Genomic DNA, 14,799 nt, shown 5'->3' on the forward strand with positions numbered 1-14,799 from the left:
GGCGATGGGGGTGTGAGGGAGCTTTGACCCTCACACTTGCGAGGTTGAAGCAGCCCTGCAGTGACTGACAGCACTTCTCAGTGCCAGCGATCAATAACTGGATTCCTTAGGAGTTTTCAGCTCCTTCCTACACGAATATAAATACTTGCTCATCCAGGCTTCCCTGCCTTGAAGAACAGCCTCGCACACAAGAAAACAACTGGGAAATAATCATTCGACATCTTCACTTTGTGAAAACCCACTGGGTGAACCCAGGACACAGGCAGGTCCTATCGTGGACCTAGGGCCTTGCACTAGTCAAGAATTGTATGCTGACACATCACACCTGACAAACATCTTTTTGGAAATGCAAAGCACATCGTTGTTCCTACAGGTGGGTGCTTTTTCAATAAAGACATTCACAAAAGTGTACCTTCATTCATTCGCACATATGCTTTTACCAAATCAGAACATTGGGTCTCCTGGAAGGTTTTCATCATGGAAGCCACAAATTTCTGAAAAATTAATTGACCGTGCACAGTGTCTGCCACTTAGCTTTTACTCACCTGGTACTACTCCGTTTTTTAAAAGCAACTGTAGGAAAAATGTTCACTGGTTACCACTGTACATTGTCAGGGGATAGGATTTGCCCTTTTTTGAAATACAGTCACTGCAGATGCAACTTTAGAATTTGTTCATAAATAAAGAGGTGGTGATCTAGGAGAGTGACTGTTGCCCAATCATAGTCCTAACACTTACATGTTAAAGTCCCTACAACACCCGTAGCATTGAATTAAGAATCATGGAATACATACTCCATGCAAGTCAGAAGAATGCTCTCTCTAAGAACACCTTAAGTTGCACTGAGTCCCACAGGGAACAAAGTGGTCCAGGCTTTGTTTGGGAATCTCCACTCAGGTGTTGGTTGTTGTTGTTGTTTCAAGTCAGTAACAGACTCTCTTTGTACAATTTGCTTGCTTCCTCTAAACGTTTGACTATTATCATTCAGCCCATGACAGCAACTTTATAACCAGTAGTTATAATACTACTAGAGTCCTGGTGCACCAATTCGTGCATGGCCGGGGTCCCTCAGGGTGGCCTGCAGGGATCGGGCTGAAACCTGCAGTCCAACACCGTCTGCTGCTCCTGCCTGCTGCTCCCGCTCATCCCAGCCCCGCTGCACCTGCCGCGGGCTCACACCCAGTCTGTCCTGATCGGGCGCCCATCCCAAGGAGAAGAGGGGGGGGGGGGGTGGCCGGGATGCGATCAGCCCTCCAGGCGGGCGATGGGACGCTCTTGCCGGCCCAGGATCTGGATCCATTCTGCTGATGTTCGCGCAGGTTGTCGGGAGCCACCTGGCGGCCGCTTTTATATAATGTCTTCCTTGAGAAGTATTTAGGGAAGGGAAGTGGCTGCGGTGCCTGAGACCGACTTCCAGAAGGCCGGGGGCGCTGTTGGGATCGTGCTGGTGGCACCAGTCCATCGGTGCCTGGTCCGTTCTCTGGAGATTGGACCTGCAGGACTACTTGAGGGAGTGAGTGGCTGCCACCAGGATGGTGGGCCACTGGCATGGGTCAGTCAGCTGAGCGGCACGCCCACTGTGGGAGTGCACTGACCACCAAGGGGCAGCTCCTGCATTGAGTGTCTTCCCCCTGGTGGTCAGTGCGTGTCATAGTGACTAGTTGACTGGTTGACCAGTCGTTCGGTCACTTAGGCTTTTATATATATAGATGAAGGACAAAAGAAAGAAACAATGTCACAAAATACTGGGTTTCTCCACCAAGATTTCATCAAGAGTGAGGGAGAGTTAGAAATGGAGTTCTGAGACTCCGGAGCCTTGGGCTCTTTGCTTTTGTCTGGAAGAGAATGTCCTTCCCCCGGGTATCCAGCACTTTCCAGATCCTTAGAACAGGACAAAGGAAACTGAGTCATTTTGCTGGCAGGCTGGCCTTGCCCATGGGACTTTGGTCCTGGGACATTCTCGGGGGCACTGCAGTCCAGCTGCAGTAGGTGACAAAGGTCTGAGATCCAAGGAGAGCTCTCTGCCTCTGCCGTCCTCAGGGCATCGCTCTCATTCCCTCCTTTACCTGTGTTCCTGCAGGTACAAAAGTGCAGATCATCAGGACACTTAATACTCTGCATAAGAAGGGCAACAACAGAATTCATCTTCTGTTCACTGTATGCACTCTCACTGGGGCGTGCAAACATGAACAGCAAATCCTACACGTTAGCTCAGTGCAACCATTCTGTGTGAGTCTATAAGGGTGGATTTGTGTCATATATTTGTCAAAACTCCTAGAATATACAACACCAAGACTGAACCCCAATGAAGTCTATGGACTTCAGTTAATAAAATAACAATGTTGGCCCACAAGTTGTAACAAAATACTATACTAATGCAAGATGTTAATTATAGAGGAAATGGGGTGTGGGAGTCAGGGTATGTTGGAAAAATGTGCTTTCTGCTCACTTTTCCTATGAACCTAAAACTGCACACAAAAGGTACTAATTTTTTAAAAAGCATTTGGAGGAGACTTGACCCTTTCAAATTCTCAGAAAAGAGAGCAGAGTGGTTAAGGCCACAGATTCTAGAACCAAACTGCCCAGGTATGAATCCTGGCTACCCCACTTACTAGCTTTGAGATTTTATGCAAGTTACTTAACTTCTCCGTGCCTCGTTTTCTCCATCTATATAATAATAAATACAGTAATAGCCCCATTGCATAGAATTCCTAGCCCAGAACCGTTCCTAGGATATAGGAAGTGCCACACAAAGGGTAGCTGTTATCATCGTTATTACTAACTTCCATAGTGAACTGACTCAGTGTGGCCAGAGCCTGCTTCATTTCCTCTCGTCCTACAAATACATGAAACCACAGTCCATAAAATCCCGTGAAGGGGTGACCCCTCACCCCCACTCTAGAAACTGGCAGATTTGGGGGCTCAAGGAACAACAGAACATGTAAAGAGGGAATCTCCTCTCAAAACCGCACGTGATTGCGATGCCTACCTGATTCCTTTTGGACTTAAATTAACGAGTAGGATCCATCTGAGGGAAGGCTTTGGCAGCTGCTGTGGAATACACAAGAACAGCGGGTGAGGCCCCGCCCTCGACGGGAAGAGACAAAGACAGACGTGTAGGTGCTCAGAGGCACGCGGGGTGCAGAGTGCAATTTACCTGGCGGGGACAAACTTCGCTGCAAGAAAAAGACAACCGTAATTTGGACTCAGTGACTTCGAAGGACACATCCATCGAATCCAGAAACAGTCTGAATCCACCCACAGAGGTTGCACACGCAACACCTTTGGGGGCCCCATGTAATCGGAGTGCCAACACGGCGTGGCGGCAAGTAGGGCGGCGTGCAAGCGGACCTCACGGAGGGGCCTAGCTTCCAACACAAGCCGCAGCCACAGGCTTGGCTTGCCAGAGGTAGGGTCCACTTTTTCGTGACAAGTCCCGAATCCGGGTCTTATGTGAAATTTCCTATTTTGTAATCAGAACTTAAGTCAAGGAAGTGTTCAATACTCCGTAGGCCAAACAAACCACAAGTGTGGCTGGATGCTTCGAGCATCCCCTCCGATTTATTCCCCCATGGAAGCCTGTTCCCCAAACACATTTTCAGAGATATTCTGCCCATTTTCCTGGGAGCACAGACCCTGGCGGCCTCTGCACAGCCTCGGAGGCCACACAACCCAGCACGCGTGGCGCTGCCCGCGGCCGTGCAATGTGAGCGCCACTGATACACATTTCCTAAAACTTCCCACCCGGGGGTGCTGTGAGCTCCTCCCCTGAGACTGCTGCTCCACGTGACTGCCGCTGACGATTGATTCCGTGCCTGGAGAGCACGGTGCAGTGTTGGGGTGCGTGCACAGGCCCTCACCTTTCTTCCGAAGGCGCTTCAGGAGCCAGAGGAGGAACGACGCTGACGTCAGGAGGGAGGTCCCCGCAGCGGAGAGCCCGATGGCCAGGGGCAGGCTGGACGGGGCGGCGGCTGCGAAGACAGGGAAGAGCCGTCACGAGAGGAACTGGCTTGGAAGTCCTTCCGCTCTGTGGGTCTGCCCTTTGCTCTGTGCACACATCACAGGGCACAGAGCAGAGGAGCCGCGCGGTTCGCAGGTGGGAGGAGGCGTTGCATTAAAGACCTGGGAGGTCTGCCCAGCCCAGCACAACTCATAGCCACGCTCTTTCCCGGCACACACTGCATCCCGGACTCTCTCTCTCTCTCTTTCTCTCTCTCTCTCTCTCATTTTCCCTCCTCCCCCCAGCTCTCCCTTTATGATGGTCAATATTCCACCCTTTCTATCAACATGTCACCTCTTCTGTTTTCTCTGTATTCCCATTAAGTTGCATTTTCACAGCTTAGTAACCTGGCCAACCCTTCGGCCTTTCCGGTTTGGATGTAATGGATCTTCATTATTTTAGCCAGATAACCCCCTTTTCACTCTCGCTCCCCGATGACCTCCATCAACAAGTGCCTCACCTTCGCAGGTGGGCAGCATCCCGGACCAGTGTCCTGCGGCACCGCACGTCAGCGCCGCCGAGCCATTGAGCACCCATCCCTCGGGGCACGCAAAGGTGCACTCAGCGCCGAACATGAGCTCCCCATCGCAGCTCACGGCCACCTTGCTGGACACTGCCGGGCGTGAGCATCGCACCACTGCAGGCAAAGGACCGGGCAGAGGTTAAGGAAAATCCCCTGGAAGCTCCCAACCCTGGCTGGACAGGCAGCACACAAGCATGACTTATGAACACTGCGTCATTTTTTTTTAATTTATATTTTACTAGAGGCCCGGTGCACGAAATTTGTGCAGGGGTGGGGGTTGTCCCTCAGCCCAGCCTGCACCCTCTCCAATCTGGGACACCTTGGGAAATGTCCTAAACCGGCAGCTGGACATTCCTCTCACAATCCGGGACTGCTGGCTCCTAACCACTAGCCTGCCTGCCTGCCTGACTGCCCCCTAACTGCTCCCCTGCCAGCCTGATTGATGCCTAACTGCTCCCTTGCTGGCATGGTTGTCCCCAACTGCCTTCCTCTGTGGGGCTGAGTAGACTGGGGGACTCCAGCTGGATGAGGCAGGTCTGAGGGGACTGGGCACCGCCATCTTGTGGCTGTGGGCACCGCCATCTTGTGAGGGCATGACGGTCAATTAGCATATTCCCTCTTTATTAGATAGGATTGATTTTGGAGAGGGAGGGAGAGGGAAAGAGAGATAGAAACATCAATGATGAGAGAGAATCATTGATCAGCTGCCTCCTGCATGCCCCCTACTGGGGATCGAGCTCACAACCCAATGCTCTATCCACTGAGCCAAACTGGCTAGAGCAAGGCACTACTTTAAATGAGGCTCAAGCCCCTGGGGGCAACGTGTGAGGACTCGACCCACATCTACTCCTTTGAGTCTGACTTCAGTCTGACCTTGGCAGGAGGGGGCCTCCTGTGTCCACTGTCCCTGAGCCGTGCACTCCAGGCGAGCTGCCCCGTGCAGTTGGAAGCCATCCTCGCAGCCGAAGGCGCAGGAGGAGCTGGGGGTGAGCTCCCCGGCAGGGGCGTGGCGGCACTGCACCCAGCCGCTCCGTGGCCGGGGCACAGGGGCACATCTCACAGCTGGAAGGGGAGCAAGCACATGAGAAGTTCACTTGTCTCAGGCAGCCACAGGTTTCACCAAGTCCCTAGCTCTTCTCTACATAAATACATTTTTTAAATTTTCCTTTTTGTTAATCCTCACCCGAGGATATTTTCCCATTGACTTTTAGGGAGAGTGGAAGAGAGAGGGAAAGACAGAGAGAAACATCGGTGGGAGAGAAACACATCGATTGGTTGCCTCCTGCACCAGCCCCGACCAGGGCCCGGGCCAGGGAGGAGCCTGCAACCAAGGTACCTGCCCTTCACTGGAATCGAACCTGGGACCCTTTGGTCTGCAGGCCAATGCTCCATCCACTGAGCCAAACTGATTAGGGTTTCAATATCTTTTCAATCTTAAACGAAAACAAAAACAAAAACTGTACCTTCACAAGTGGGCTCCCCACTGTCCCACTGCCCTGTGGGGCCGCACCGGAGCCTCGCGGGTCCTGTCAGCACAAAGCCCTGCTCGCAGGAGAATGCACAGCTGGCCCCGGGCCGGAAGCTTCCGGAAGCACTGGGGGGACAGCTCACATGGCCCCTCTCGGGCCTGGATGGGGCTTTGCACTGGGGAGCTGAAACACCAAAGTGGTGGTCAGGACACGCTGGTGGGACAGGAGGGACCCGCATGGGCTGAGCGGACCCAGGGCACTTCGGACAAGGACACGCTCAGGGGCTCAAACTCTTGGTTACCCCGGGACGGACGGCCATGTCGCTAACCAAAGGGCAGGCGGCCCCTAACGGGACAGGCTCCTCTGACATGAGAAAGAGGAGGGCAGGGCCAGGAGAGGTTTGTGTCCTCAGAGCGCAGCTGGCGTCTGGATGCCTACAGACGGTGCTGCCCCGGCGAAGGGAAGTCAGCACAGCCGCGCGGTGGGTCTGCTGTGCGGTTGGGTGTGGCTCGGGGCCGTTTGCCGCGGGGCAGGCCCCTGTGCCGTGTGTGGCTACCAGGACAGCCGCCGAGAGTGGAATCTGCTTGTTTCCAATGTTCCCTTGCCTTAAGGTGGGTTAAAAGCTGCTGCTGAGGTATGTGACGGGGACGCCCTCCCCCCACCCCTGCTGGCGGTGACACTTTCAGAAGGAAGGAAGCCGGGGTTCTAACATCAGGGGGAGCTCTCATGGTCCCACTTGTTAAATGTTAAATCTGAGCGTGAGACTCTGCCTGTCGCACACCCGCGGCCGGAGGCTCTGTCAGCGGCACAGCAGGGGCCAGCCCAGCGCCCTCTCACTATGCGAGGCCTTTCCCTGGCTGGGCGTGGTTCTGCCACCGTGTTGTGTCTCCGGGAGCTGAGAGCCTGCTGCCCCTGAGTCCGACTTCCAGTCTCGTTCCAACCGCCCCCGCCCGCCCCCCCCCCCCTAAGCTGTGGCTGCTCCCAGGAGGGCCAGGCTCACCTTCACAGAGCGGGGCCGGCTGCGCCCACTGCCCCTGCGCCGTGCACTCCACGCGGGCGGGCCCCCGCAGCAGGAAGCCCTCCTCGCAGGCGAAGCTGCAGGAGGACCTGAAGGCGAGCTCTCCGGCGGGGGAGAGGCTGCAGTTCACGGAGCCGTGCGGAGGGGGGTCCAGGGGGCCGCAGGTCAGGGCTGTAACACAGGGACCGGGCAGTGAGGAGGGCTGGCGGGCCGCACCAGCGCGGGTGGGGGGAAAGCAGTGAATCCCGAGGGACCGCGTACCTGTGCACGTGGGCTCCTCGTGGTCCCAGTGCCCCGACGCGGTGCACCGGAGGCGCGGGGCCCCCACGAGCGCGAAGCCTTCCTCGCAGCGGAAAGCGCAGCTCGTGTTCCACGGGAAGGCCCCGGGGCCCCGGGAACAGGCCACGGACCCGTGGGCGGGACGCGCCACCTCGGCGCACTGGGCCACTGCGGGTTGGAAGGCACATGGACATGAACGTTAGAGAAGGAGCCCCGCTTCCTGCTGAGTCTGAGTCTAGGACGGAGCAAGGAGCTGGCTCCCACGGGGGTCCAACGCCCCGGTAACTCCCGGGACAGCACACCCACGGGAGGCTTTCCTTCTCTGGTGGCGATTTTCATCTTTTCTGGGTGTTACTCTGGGCTCAGTGTCTCTGATCTAGAGTCCAATCTCTCCCGGGGCCCCTGAGTGAGTTTTCACGGGCCACAGTGCAGGGAAGCAGACCCTCAGTCGGGAGCTGGCTAGTGGTGCTGGAAACAGCAGTGACAGACTAGACACGCGTTCACTTTAACCTCATGGTCCCCGAGAAAGGGGTCTTTGTCTCTGGCCGAGAAGATAAGACAAAGCGAGAAGGAGACGCTGAGGCGGGCTGGCTACGCAGCCCTGAACGGGCCTGCTGTTGACATCAAAGAGGGCCAGGAGGCGAGAGCCCCTGAGGTCTAGAGCGTGTGCACGGGTTTGCAAGTTACCAGGGCCGCAGGGACCCCCCTTGCACACATAGACAAAGCCTCTCGCCCCAAGCAGCAGCACCCCAGCCATAGACACTGGCTGAGAGAACAAGCTTTCTTAAAAGACAGCGACGAAAAGAACTTCCCCGAGAGTTTGAAAACGTTCCAAGTTGGGTAAAAAGCTGAGGCAGGGAGGGTGCCTCAGAGACTCACCCTCGCAGCCTGGCAGGGGCGCACTCCACTCCCCGGAGGCGGTGCAGCGGGCGGCCCGGGGGCTGCTGGGCCGGTAGCCCTCCCCGCAGCTCACGGTGCAGGAGGCGTTGTAGCTGAAGCTCCCCCAGGGCTCGGCGCACTCCAGGCGTCCGTGCTCAGGGGCGTCCTGGGCCGGGCAGGTCACCGCTGGAAAGGGAAACCGCGTCAGTTCTGTCCTCTCTCAGCTCCTGTAGGAGGAGGGACCCGGGAACTGCAGCTACTATGGGTTACAGGTTTCCTGGAAACGGCCTGTCTGCCTCGGGTCACAGAATCCCAACCACAGGCCCACGGAGGCAGTCTGTTCTCACGCTCATCTTGCAGCGAGAAAGCTGGGACGCAGTGTGCAGCTCTGGTCACGGCGCCACATAAGTGAGGAATCTGGGGTTTGAACCTAGAGGGTTCGGCTTCACAGGCTCAGCCCTTGCCCACCGACCCTGGGCACCACACGCCCCCGGGAAGCGGAGGCCTGCAGACCCTGCTCCAAGCCAGCGAACTCGGCTGGCACTGCCATCCCAGGGAGGGACAGGTGGCATCCGACTCACCCTGCTCGCACTGGAAGCCACGGAAGCCGGGGTGGCACTGGCAAGTGTAGTTGTTGATGGTCTCCACGCAGTCGCCATGGCCGCTGCAGGACGTCGGGGTGCAGGCCGCTGCGGGCACACAGGCATGGCAAGGAGCGTGAGCCCTTGGACTTGAGGGTCAACAGTGAGCACCACAGACGTCACCAATGACACGAGTGCCCGACGTTCTGACTGAGGTGCCTTCACAGAGTGCCAGAGCTGAGCTTCAGGCTCGGCGGCTTAAACCTTGGTGCCAGCACACAGGAGGCAGGGGGACGGCCGTCCCCGGCACCAAGACTAGGAAACTCAATGAATCACAAACTCTAAAGATGGCTCCCCTGCCACCGGTAAACAAGGAGCCAAAACACGCCCTGTATGTGTGCATACACACCCTACGTATGTACAGACTTATACATGCAGCTATGGACACATGCACACATGGATTCTTGCCTACATTCGCACAAAGAAGCAAAGAGATACTTTCTCAAGCAGCACACGTTAACACCAGATTTTTAGAACATAAAATCATCGGCCTAGCCCCATGGTCGGCAAACTGCAGCTCGCGAGCCACATGCAGCTCTTTGGACCCTTGAGTGTGGCTCTTCCACAAAATACCACTGCCTGGGCAAGTCTATTTTGAAGAAGTGGCATTAGAAGAAGTTTAAGTTTAAAAAATTTGGCTCTCAAAAGAAATTTCAATCGTTGTCCTGTTGATATTTGCTCTGTTGACCAATGAGTTTGCCGACCACTGGCCTAGCCGGTTTGGCTCAGTGGATAGAGTGGGCTCAATCCCCAGTAGGGGGCATGCAGGAGGCAGCCGATCAATGATTCTCTCTCATCATTGATGTTTCTCTCTCTCTCTCCCTCTCCCTTCCTCTCTGTAACAAATAAAAATATATGTATATTTTTTAAATCACATAGAGATCAGTGTTTGCCTAGTCCCAGCAGTTTGTGGTGAAGCCTCCCTCCCGCCGTGCCCACCTGTGCAGCACAGGGCACCTCCCCCCTCCCTCCCGCCGTGCCCACCTGTGTAGCACAGGGCCTCCCTCCCTCCCGCCGTGCCCACCTGTGTAACACAGGGCACCTCCCTCCCGCCGTGCCCACCTGTGTAGCACAGGGCACCTCCCTCCCTCCCGCCGTGCCCACCTGTGTAACACAGGGCACCTCCCTCCCTCCCGCCGTGCCCACCTGTGTAGCACAGGGCACCTCCCTCCCTCCCGCCGTGCCCACCTGTGTAACACAGGGCACCTCCCTCCCTCCTGCCGTGCCCACCTGTGTAACACAGGGCACCTCCCTCCCTCCCGCCGTGCCCACCTGTGTAACACAGGGCACCTCCCTCCCTCCCGCCGTGCCCACCTGTGTAGCACAGGGCACCTCCCTCCCTCCCTCCCGCCGTGCCCACCTGTGTAGCACAGGGCACCTCCCTCCCTCCCTCCCGCCGTGCCCACCTGTGTAACACAGGGCACCTCCCTCCCACCGCTGTGCCCACCTGTGTAGCACAGGGCACCTCCCTCCCTCCCGCCGTGCCCACCTGTGTAACACAGGGCACCTCCCTCCCTCCCGCCGTGCCCACCTGTGTAGCACAGGGCACCTCCCTCCCTCCCGCCGTGCCCACCTGTGTAACACAGGGCACCTCCCTCCCTCCCGCTGTGCCCACCTGTGTAGCACAGGGCACCTCCCTCCCTCCCTCCCGCCGTGCCCACCTGTGTAACACAGGGCACCTCCCTCCCTCCTGCCGTGCCCACCTGTGTAACACAGGGCACCTCCCTCCCTCCCTCCCGCCGTGCCCACCTGTGCAGCACAGGGCACCTCCCTCCCACCGCTGTGCCCACCTGTGTAGCACAGGGCACCTCCCTCCCTCCCGCCGTGCCCACCTGTGTAACACAGGGCACCTCCCTCCCTCCCGCCATGCCCACCTGTGTAGCACAGGGCACCTCCCTCCCTCCCGCCGTGCCCACCTGTGTAGCACAGGGCACCTCCCTCCCTCCCGCCATGCCCACCTGTGTAGCACAGGGCACCTCCCTCCCTCCCGCCGTGCCCACCTGTGTAGCACAGGGCACCTCCCTCCCTCCCGCCGTGCCCACCTGTGTAACACAGGGCCTCCCTCCCGCCGTGCCCACCTGTGTAGCACAGGGCCTCCCTCCCGCCGTGCCCACCTGTGTAGCACAGGGCCTCCCTCCCGCCGTGCCCACCTGTGTAGCACAGGGCACCTCCCTCCCGCCGTGCCCACCTGTGTAGCACAGGGCACCTCCCTCCCTCCTGCCGTTCCCACCTGTGTAGCACAGGGCGTGCTTGCGCTTGCTGCACGGCTCGTCGTTCCACTTGCCCCGGTCCTGCTGCCGCTTGATGTAGATCTCCACGCAGTCCTCGTTGGCCACCTTGTTGTTGGGCTCCCCCGGAGCCCAGTTCGCGGCCTCCTCCGTCAGAGGCTTCCCGGTGCCTATCCAGACCCACTGGCCGTCGACCTTGCGGATCCCGATCCAGTAGTAATTGGATGAGTGGCTGAGTATGGAGTCCAGGTACTGAACCTCCTCCTGGTTCTGAATCGCCACCAGGTGGGTGTACCGCTGCTGGCAGTAGGCGCTGGCCTGGTCAAAGGTCAAGATCTCCGAGGAGGCGTGGTAGGACCAGGCTCCGCCCCGTCTGACCAGGAGGAGCGCTGAGGGGGAAGGTGAAAGGAAGGAGAGCGGTTAGTCCTGCAGTGGCCTGGCTCTGAGCTGGCCTTCCGCCCCTCCCCACAGTTCTTCCTCCTCCCCTCACTGAGGGAAAGCGCAGTTTACCACCCTCACACGTTACGTGCACCGTTCAGGGTATAAATAGTTTCATATGGGCAGGCCTCACCACCACTCATCTCCATCTCTTCCATCTGAACACTGAACTTCAAATCTGTTGAACTATGACCCCCGCCCCTGCCCCAGCCCTGGCGACCAGCATTCTACTTTCCGCCCCTGTGGCTCGCACTGCCCTGTCCCATGCCCCTGGAGCTCTACGGCTGTTAACGGGCCTTGTGCGCTCTCAGGGAGGCCGACAGTGGGCTTCAGGATGACTCGAACCTTGTTCGCCTTTTCCAAAGTACGAAGGGGTTTGGACAGAGAAACCTCGGTTTCCTGCACTTTTCCTCTGTGACGGACGCACTTGCTTAGCCTGTTCCCACCGGAGCCGGTAGGACCCCTCTGCAGAGGGACAGTAGTCAGAGTGAGCAAGTGCTGCGGGGCACCACCAGCCTGCTGGGGAGCTGTGCCTGCCCGTCACCCTGACCCTCACGGTGCCTCTGGGACTGCACTGTGCATGGTCAACACCTCGCACTTACGGAAACTGAGATACAAAGAGGTAAACCACCCTGGTCCAGGGCAAGCCGCATCGTGTGGGAGGCCAGGGACGCTGCTCGCCCTGCGATGCACAGGGTGCCCACCCACCAGGAAGCATCATAGGTCGGAAAGGGCCCTGGTGCCCGGATGGAGGATGGGAGAGCCGCTCCGATGACATTGGCTTACCAAAGGTGAGAGCAGAGAGCAGCCACGAGGCAGTCATGACTTGAAGAGATCTTCCCATCGAAGGTCAGACTTGAGGTGCTTTTCTGGGGAGAAAAGGTACAAAACGAATTACAGACTGAAACCCAGGCGGCCGGTTCCTTGGCTCATTCTCCAGGGATGTTTGCAGCAGCCTCCCAAGACCTTAGGTAAAGGGTTCCAGGGCCACAGTCTCTATGAAAGAGAGGTTTGCCTGAATGAATAAATGAGAATTTTAAATTTGCATCCTTGAGGTCAAAGGGAGAAGCCAGCCTTTGACTGCCTGGATGTCGAAAGATCCCGTCAGGAGGCCATTGCTTATCTGTTCATAGCGATCATCTCAGTTGCAGGGCTCCGGGCTGCTCTTTAGACCAGACGTCCTCAAACTATGGCCCATGGGCCACATGCGGCCCACCGAGGACATTTATCCGGCCCGCCGGGTGCCGCTGCCTGTCCTGCTTAGCAGCCGACTCGTCCCGGGCCCGCAGTGCGCATAGGAATTTGTTCATAGTTGTTTTTTTTTTAAACTATAGTCCGGCCCTCCAACGGTCTGAGGGACAGTGAACCTGGCCCCTGTTTAAAAAGTTTGAGGACCCCTGCTTTAGACTTACGGCTTTGTGGAGAGGCTGTTGCCCTGTCCGATTCTGGTTCCCGGCGCGTCCCCTCCGTGTCCCGTCCACTCTGAGTCCCCGTGCCACTGCGTCCGCTGCTCCTCCAGTGCTGGTGCCAAGTCAGCCGACAACAGCAGCGCCCGCTCTGCCGGAGCCTTTATTGGGCGGCTGGCTTCCTGTGAGTCACAGCAGACCACTCCAAACCCGCGGGCAGGAATTCCCGGCAGCATCCAAGAAATTTCCTGGGAATACCCACGATGCTAAAGATTATAATGATATCAGGAGCCCTGCCCCTCACAACGAAGTCTCCTTTGTTACACACCTTTCCATTTTACATGAATTCTATTAATAGGACACAAATGCATGGTCTTTAATTTTAATCATGTAAAATCTCCATCTTTAAAAGGTTTTAAAACTTTGCTAATTAGCCCTGACCGATGTGCTCAGTGGTTAGAATGTCAGCCCATGCACTGAAGGGCTGGGGGTTTGATTCCCAGTCAAGGGCATGCACCTGGGTTGCAGGTTTGATCACCCGCCCCAGTCGGGGCTCACGGGAGAGACAGCCAATCGATGTGTCTCATATCAATGTCTCTCTCTTTCACTCTTCTTCCCCCTCCCTCCTGTCCCCTCTGTCTAAAAGGCAGTGGAAAAAATATTCTCAGGTGAGGATTAAAAAAAAAAAAGCTTTGCTGATTAGCAGCATCTCCTCTGTAATTGTTGTAGTAATGCCAATAACGGGTCACCAACCACATTTTTCCTCTTTCTCACCTATCAAGTCAACCCATTTTAAGGCACACTGTCTCACAGAGGAATGAGTCACAAGCTGTACAATAATCCTCAGACTCTGTGCATAGTTACAGCCAAACTACTAGAAATAATATTTCCAAAATTTGTTGAGTACTTACTATGTGCCAGGCCCCATTCTGAGCATTTTGCACATTCATCTATCTGACTATTTAATCTTCACGACAGCCTATGAAATAGGTACTCTTATTATCCCCATTTTAAAGATGAGGAAATTGAGACATCACAGACTTTACCCTTCTCAGCCAACAGCACAGAGCTATGGGGGAGACTCAGACAGTCACTCTCAGGACCCGATCCCTTAACTGCTACCTCATGTTCTGGTTCCTCTTATTGCCAGGCCCTCGATGGGCCTCCTTGTCCTGCCCGAGTCTCCAGTCTTCCTTCTTCTTCCCAGAGCAACAGGATCACCCCAGCTTTCAGCTGGGAGAGCTGATATTCTTGGATTCTGAGACATGGAGGCAGGAAGGAAACCCAGAACAGAGGACAGAGGCTGCAGTGAGAATGGATCCCAGCCCCCAACATATGGGGAGAAAGAGGACAAAGAAGCGAGCATGCAGGCTGAGCATCCTTAGGAACCACTGTGGACCCCTTTGCCACACTTTCTAGGAGATCCTGATTCAAGAGCAAATTCTTTCTGTAGCTAAAGGACAAAATGATTGTTTAAATGTAAATTGAGATAACTCGAAGGAGAGAACCCAATATACAAGGAGGGATCAAAGAAATGAGTGGATGAGACTTGTGAGTAAAGGCAACCTATTATTATTATTACTAGAGGCCCAGTGCACAAAATCGCGTGCAGTAGTCCGCCACTGCTCACCACGCTCGCCACCCCACCCGCCCACCTGCCGCTGCTTGCCATGCTTGCCTGACGCCCACCTTGCTGCAGTTGGAGCCTGTGGGCCGCGGGGGAGGGACCAAGAGGTGGTCAATGCACCTCATGGTGACTGGTCAAGTGGTCTTTCTGGTTGGTGACACTTATGGCCTCTGGCCTTTTATTATATAGGATTATAACAGTGGGAATTGCAACCCACCCCACCATTCTCTTGACATTGTTTTTTTAAATACTGACTCAGACTAGTATGCAGCTTGTAGATAAACAGCATGT

The 14,799-nt window shown here is 56.1% G+C and overlaps 1 protein-coding gene across 1 annotated transcript; it reads right to left on the reverse strand.

The window, feature by feature from the left end:
- Window positions 1-3,005: 3,005 nt before the first annotated feature.
- SELE (selectin E) lies at window positions 3,006-12,319 on the reverse strand (the record flags this gene model as incomplete). The annotated part of the gene is made up of 12 exons (XM_080647775.1): window positions 3,006-3,051; window positions 3,158-3,176; window positions 3,861-3,971; window positions 4,461-4,637; window positions 5,397-5,585; window positions 5,987-6,175; window positions 6,993-7,181; window positions 7,272-7,457; window positions 8,169-8,354; window positions 8,750-8,857; window positions 11,040-11,426; window positions 12,262-12,319. 12 exons carry the CDS (start codon window positions 12,317-12,319, stop codon window positions 3,006-3,008), a joined length of 1,845 nt encoding a protein of 614 aa, XP_080503901.1.
- Window positions 12,320-14,799: the final 2,480 nt, after the last annotated feature.

This window comes from Plecotus auritus (genome assembly GCF_963455305.1).
Source record: "Plecotus auritus genome assembly, chromosome: 12".
Classification (NCBI taxonomy): Eukaryota; Metazoa; Chordata; class Mammalia; order Chiroptera; family Vespertilionidae; genus Plecotus; species Plecotus auritus.